The 7,208-nt window shown below is 41.4% G+C and overlaps 1 protein-coding gene across 1 annotated transcript; it reads left to right on the top strand.

Moving 5' to 3' along the window:
• Positions 1 to 614: 614 nt before the first annotated feature.
• LOC115579796 (microfibril-associated glycoprotein 4-like) lies at positions 615 to 5,317 on the top strand. Its single transcript, XM_030413465.1, has 7 exons — positions 615 to 714; positions 1,022 to 1,078; positions 1,243 to 1,392; positions 1,644 to 1,682; positions 1,818 to 1,914; positions 3,070 to 3,237; positions 4,916 to 5,317. Exons 2-7 carry the CDS (start codon positions 1,073 to 1,075, stop codon positions 5,167 to 5,169), a joined length of 714 nt encoding a protein of 237 aa, XP_030269325.1. The 5' UTR covers positions 615 to 714; positions 1,022 to 1,072; the 3' UTR covers positions 5,170 to 5,317.
• Positions 5,318 to 7,208: the final 1,891 nt, after the last annotated feature.

The following is a 7,208-nucleotide window of genomic DNA, read 5'->3' as shown; positions in this document are numbered from 1 at the left end:
CCGGCTAACTTCTGGTGTAGCGCCTGTAATTGGAGAGCTTGTTGGTTTATTCTGACAAAACGTTTGATTCTGATCATTAACTTGAGCTGCACAAATTAAATGAGGCAGGAATATGTTAGCATGAACAACAACATTGACCTCAAAGTTAAACTTTTTATTGTTATTTAACAGCACGGCTGGAACACGGATTCAGTTCCTGGTGATGATGCCACTAAACTCTCCCATGGAACACGATACGAATCAAGCAGCTTCCTGCTGAACAACGGCTGCTTGACCTCAGACAGAACATCAAATATTGACATGTGGGGGACACATTGTGTCAGTTTCTTTACACAGTATCATTTTCTTAGTGTTTGTCTTTCACTGAACACCTGAACCGTTACATCCGACATTAAACACTTTTTTTCTAGAAGACAAATGCAACACAAGGGAGAAAAACACAAATGCAAACTCATCTCTCTGCAACATGAGAAGAATCAGCCCCACAACTTCCTGGTTGTGTTGACATTAGAATATTTGTCCATTCAGTCCTGCAGAGTTTCTTGTTATTGTGTATTTATTGAATGTGTATTTTCCAAGATCCGCCTGTTGTCACGCCACGGTGCCTTCTGCAGATATAAGACGGGACGTCGTGATGCTGCGACAGACCGAAGGAGAAGCAGCAGTTTGTCTCTGTTTCCTCTGAAGGTGAAGCCTCTTCAGTTCAACCTGCAGGTGAGTTCAGACAGGTGAGCATCCGACCAGGAGACAGACTCACTTTTGTCTTTTTGGGATTCTTCCTTCACGTTGCAGTAATATTTGTTACACTGACTGTGTCGACTGACGCCACATTTTATTTGACTTTGATTATTTTCACGTATAAACCTGCGGCGATGGTGAACGTTGCTCCAGCCGGACCGACTGTTGATTCCCGTCACTCCCTGTTGTCCTGACCGGGTGTATTTTCATGGGGAGTGACGCTGACGAAGCTTCTCTGCAGTCTTGTATCTGTTCTCTGATTTAATTCTTCTTGTGTCTGCAGAGTCTCAGACAGATCCACATCAGACGGCGTTACTTCCAGCAAAAACTGACGATGAAGGTGAGTCTGTGAACTGAAGTCTGACAGATGTCGAAGCTCTGTCAGTGTGAAGAAGCTTGTGATATCTGACTTTGACCACACCGACCTGAAACTAGAACCCAAACTGCTCAATCAGTGTGTAAGTTTTAAACCTCGGTCCAAATGACATCATGTCCTGTGTTCAGCTGCTCTCAGTCGTCGTCCTCCTCCTGGCTCCAGCGCTCACCAGCGGCAATAAAAAGTATCCGAGGGACTGCAGTGTCATCCATCAGGACAAGAGCCAACGCAGTGGAGTGTTCACCATCTACCCTGATGGACCCAGGTCTGCTGTCCAGGTACACTTCCTCCTCTCTGGGTCGCAGGTTGACATTTATGTAAACCAGCAGGTGTTTTCCTTTTGAGGCGGATGCTGAGTCAGATCAGAGGATCATCAAATGTCTGACCTGATACTTCCTGTAGTGTTTCATCCTAATCTGGTCCTTTCAGTCAGTAATCATCAGACATCAGCCCGTCGTGGCACACACAGCCTCATGTATACAGTTCAGACAGCTGTGACTTCACTAACTGACTGTGTGTGTGTGTGTAGGTGTACTGTGACATGGACTCACTGAGAGGAGGCTGGACGGTGAGTACTGAACTGAACTTCATCCACTCATAGCTGAGTGGTTTTAATATGAGGCTCCCATCACAATAAATCACACATCAGTAAAACTGTGTTGAACCCTGAGCTGTCAGGTGTGTCGTGTGTTCGTCCCTCCAGGTGTTCCAGAGGAGGATGGACGGCTCGGTGAACTTCTACAGGCCCTGGGATCAGTACAAGAGGGGCTTTGGGAGCGCTGCTGGAGAGTACTGGCTCGGTGAGACGGAACCAAACTAACCATGAATGAATGAATAGTTTTATTTCAGTTACAATATAACATACTTAAATTATGTGCAATCAGCTGACAAAATATTACCATACATGCTTCCACTAAAATTTTAAACAGACTTTGTAACCGAAAAAGGTTGTTTTTTGTACGGAAGAGGATTAGGGCCACATGTGAATTTTTTTTTTTAGTTCTGACTTTAAAGTCAGAATTCTGAGATATTTTTTTTTTTTATAGTCTTTATTTATTTGTTTCAAATTAATCCCTTACAATAGTTACTTGACACCCAGTTTTAAGGTGACTACTGTACATATCCCCTAACCCACCCCATATTCCCAAAATCCCACAATCAAAAGGAAAAAAAGAAAATAATAATTTAATAAAAAGAAGTAATTAATAAATTCCAAAAAATAAATAAATAAGAGACACAACAAAAAAAAAAAAAAAAAAAAAAAAAACACACATACAAAATTAAAGTTACAAAAGCTTGCAGATGTATGTACATATACATATGTGTGTGTTCACAGTTGTAGGTGTTCATAGTTGTAGGTCTTTATTTAGTTCGGGGAATATCTCCGGGCTCAAAGAATATCTGTATCCTCTTCCATCTCACCTCAAACAACTTAGATAAATTCCTAATCCTGTGATTTATTATTTCAGAATTCTAAGATTAAAGTCAGAATTCTGACTTTTTTTTAGATTAAAGTCAGAAATTAAATTAAATCAGAATTCTGACTTTTTTTCTCAGAATTCTGACTTTAAAGTCATAACAAAAAAAAAATTTCACATGTGGCCCTAATCCTCTTCCGTATTTTTGCCTATCCTGTACAATCCATAAAATAACCCAGAATATCAGTAGTACGAAGAAGAGAAAAAAAAAAAAAAACATCATGTGACCTCATGAAATCAGGATTAGGATCACTCTAACACAAAAGAAAAGACATTTAAATTCTAAGAAAAAAGCCAGAACTGCCCCAACAAAGTGAAAGTCACTGCTGAGAGAGTAGAAACATTAAAGTAAAGAGTAAATCCAGGAGTGAGGCTGAAGTCTTCAGATCAGTCGGTGCTTCCTGTAACTGTATATAGTTTGTTTATGGACTGATATACTGTGTGTGTGTGTGTGTGTGTGTGTGTGTGTGTGTGCAGGTCTGGACAACATCCACCACCTGACTAAAGGCCGTAAAGTTGAGCTCCTGGTCCAGATGGAGGACTTTGAGGGGAAATCAGTATTTGCTCGTTACACTTTGTTCTCTGTCGGAGGAGAATGTCACGGATATTTACTGAAGGTGTCTGGATTCAAGAACGGAGGGGCAGGTCAGTGAGTCGACGACGGGCTGAGAATCATTCTTTCAGGAGCACGAGATGTCTAGGGCTGTAATCAACCAAAGAAATCCTTGGTCGACCGAAGCCGTGAAATTTCGACTAAAAATCGACTAATCGGGGGGGGGGAATTAATTGATTAAAATTAATCAATAAACACACTCAAGTCTGGCTCTGACAGCGTTTTGCATCCTGTGCATGTGCGCATTATCATAGCCCATGATTTCGGAAAATATGTCAACTAATGATATCAGCATAAGAAATGTTGAGGAATATTTAGACAATTGTTTTTGTCATGTTATAATAATTGACAGACACGATCATTTCGCCCGTGCGTGTCCTCACACAGGAGCTCAGCTCCGTGGATGAGACATGAACTATTAAGCTAAAACTTTTACTCTTAAACACAAAAGGCAAGTCCACTTTAAGAAAAATAATTGTTCATATACTTAAAACGGACGGAGCAACCTAACGCAGACAAGTCAGCTTACCGTTTTCAGTTGATATGCCATGTTTGTAGTCCAGCTGTGATATACAAACTGTTGCTTGCAAACTTTGCATTCAACTTTTTTTCCATTTTTATAAAATGCTGCCACACTGCTGATGTCTTTGACATGGTAGAATAGGAATGACTGTAAATAAAACGCTTAAAAATAAATAAATATTTAACAAAGCACCGGCCCGTGGCCTTCACGTTCTTCAATCTGTTTGACTCTAGTGGGTTGGGCTAATCCAAAATAGTGAAAACAAGGGGGGTGTTCTGAAGACACACTGTTACCTGTGAAACAGGGGTGCTCTGAAAACACCCCCATTAGCACTTTGGTACTTTCCTCTTGATAAAGTCAAAGATGGAGGACACGCAGCATTGGGATGGAGAGGACCCACTGCGTGTTTACAGACTACCACAGCAGCATGTAATTAACACGGCAAAAATCGACCAATCAGAATTTTGGTCGAGCCAGAACTTATCGACCAATAAATCGACCAGTCGACCAGGAGATTACCGTCCTAGAGAGACGTCCTTGACTAGAGAGTTGACCACAGACTACAGGACCAGCGACAGAACAACAGATGGGCATTAAACGCACTGATATGATTTTTAATGTAGTTAATAACCAGAAAAGCACGCTGGCTTCATACTGAATGACGAGGCCGGATGAAGTCGGACATCCTGGTGTTTCTGTCACACTACATTTCACATACAGGTGCATCTTAATAAATTAGAATATCATGGAAAAGTTAAATTAATTCAAAAATTGAAACTTTCATACATCAGGCCCAGTAACACCACAGTCAGAACACCAGCTGCTGGTAGTTCTGTCGTGTGGGCAGGTGAGTCCTGCAGGAAAAGGAAACCAGCGTCTCCAAACTGCAGAAATCTTCTGTAACATTCTGGCTGTAATCACCAAACTTCAAACTAGAATATATTAAAGTTTCCCTTTTTGAATGAAGTTACGGAATAAAAGGAACTTTTGCTTGATATTCTAATTATTTCAGATGCAGCTGTACTTCATGTTTGTTGGAATTTGATGGTACGGCAGGTGTGGTTATTAGAAATTAATAATTATTGATCATAATTATTCAAATGATATAAATAAAAAGTAATACAAATTCTGATGAAATCACAACTGTTCCTTCAGTCCATCTGTGGTTCTTGTATGTGTTTCTGTAGGAGACGCCATGAGTTATCACAACGGACAAAAGTTCACCACCTTGGACAAAGACCAGGATGCCTTTGGCAAGAACTGTGCCAGAACTTACCTGGGAGCGTTCTGGTACAGGTCTTGTCACTACGCAAATCCCAACGGGGTTTATCGTTGGGGGGCTGATAAAACTCTCTCTGCTCTCGGAGTGGAGTGGTACCAGTGGAAGGGCAACAACTACTCCCTGAAGAGCATCAGGATGGAGATCCGTCCTGTGCAGTAGATCTCCAGAACCGTCGTACAGCAGAATATCATCAGCTGACCTCTTTAGTGATTTCTTTCTCTTTCTATCATTAAGCATGTAATCTCTTAATGGGCCGTGCAGCAGTTAGCAGCAGCAGCAGCAGTTAGCAGCAGTTAGCAACAGTTAGCGGCAGTTAGCAGCAGTACTGTGGTGTGTATTCCCATACTCATGCTGCAGTCTAAACGTGTCATCCTGAGCGAGGGGAGAATCTGACCCGCTGCAGTGACTCCTTCAGCTGGACTGCTGCTCCATGTGAGCCAGCAGTACCGTCGGCCCGGCAGAACTTCATGAATAAACATCAATGTTTAGTTTCATGTGTGTTAATCTCTGCACTGTCCTGATATTTGGTGGCGGGTTAAACCTTAATGTGAATCATAACCTGCTGTACGATGACAATAAATAAGAAGCTGAGCATCAAACTGATGTGATCTGACGTGTTCTTCCTCTCAGCTCTGTAAGGAACGCCTCCACAGCAGAGACACTTTACACTGACGGGTTTTAACACTCAGAGTTTCACAGCATGACAACATCTCAGAAGACATCAGAGTTTCACCATATTACACAGTTAACATTATTATTATTATTATTATTATTATCAGTTTACAGAATGAAAACAAGAGTTTCATAGTTAAACAAATGTTTAATGATTTCAAATACCATTTTATTCTTTCTACTAACAAAAATGTGGTAGAAGTTGTTGTGCTTCATTTCACATTAATAAGAAGTTTGGGGTTAAAAGGATATTCCAGTGTAAGTTTAATTCATGGTCTAACACACCGTGAAACTGTGTTACCGATTACCGAGTGCAGTAGAGTCCCGCAGCTCAATGATGATCATTACCGCGGGACTCTACTCAGTAATCGACTCACAGGGCTTCCCCACAACAAGGAAGGCTTCTCGGGTGGTGAGATTTGTTTATATTTTCCGACAAATAATAAATATGGCAACGATATCAAATGTTTGATGCCTCGAAATATGTGCTGGAACCCTGTCTCTAATGTTGCCGAAGTTTGGTGCTGTTCTGAGCATTATTTGTGGCTTTTTCATGGCAGTTTTATATTTGGATCCATTTACTGCAGTGTATTGTTGTCACGCGGTCGTATCTGAGGATGTTAAAACTACGTTAGCTAGCGGTCTACAAACTTTATCTCTCGAGAGGGAGTCTAACACAGTTTCACGGTGTGTTAGAACATGGATTAAAGTTACACCGGAATATCCCTTTAAATGTGGCTATCAATAACAATGAATATTTATCAGTGGTAATTATTAATTATGATGAATAATAAGACCAGCTCCGGGCTTCGATTCGATTCCGGTCCAGAGGTTGACGATTTGATTCTAAACCGATTCTCGATGCAGCAATTTTTTTATATTAATAATAATAATAATAATAATAATAATAATAATAATAACAATAATAATTACATCTGAGTTTGCTAATCACTTCCTACTTACTACTTGGTACTTTCAAAGAAAAGTATTTATACTGATACATACATTTACTTCCAATATATTTAATTAATAAAACAAATGAAATGATTGTGGCAAGTCAACCGTCACCGTTTCTTGGGCTACTCCCGCGACGGCTGCTTGGAGACCGTCTCGACTCCTGTTGCTGCTACCGCTGTGAGCATCTCTGGGAGAGGGGGCTCTTCTGGTACTGTCACATCTCCACCCGGCGCTGGTGCTGAATGGTCCATTTCACTGCGGGACAGCAGAACACCCGGCTGGGAATGCCCTCCTCTGCTCCGGCTTCTAGCATCGCTGATGCTAACATCGCTGATGCTAGCACCGCTGATGCTAGCACCGTGCTTCGCTCTCCACCTCCACAATACATCCTTGTTGGGGACTCCATGATAAGGTCTGTTGCAATTCCAAATGGCATTACTTATTCCTTTCCTGCTGCAAAAATCCTGGATTTACACAAACACATCCCTGCTATTGCCGACCGTCAACCGTCTGCCCACACGATCCTCGTGCACTGTGGCGTGAACAATCTCAGGTGCAGACAATCAACA

Source organism: Sparus aurata, chromosome 4 (assembly GCF_900880675.1).
Source record: "Sparus aurata chromosome 4, fSpaAur1.1, whole genome shotgun sequence".
Taxonomy (NCBI): Eukaryota; Metazoa; Chordata; class Actinopteri; order Spariformes; family Sparidae; genus Sparus; species Sparus aurata.
Note: the sequence above shows the minus strand (reverse complement) of the source record. Positions and strands in the feature narration are given on the sequence as shown.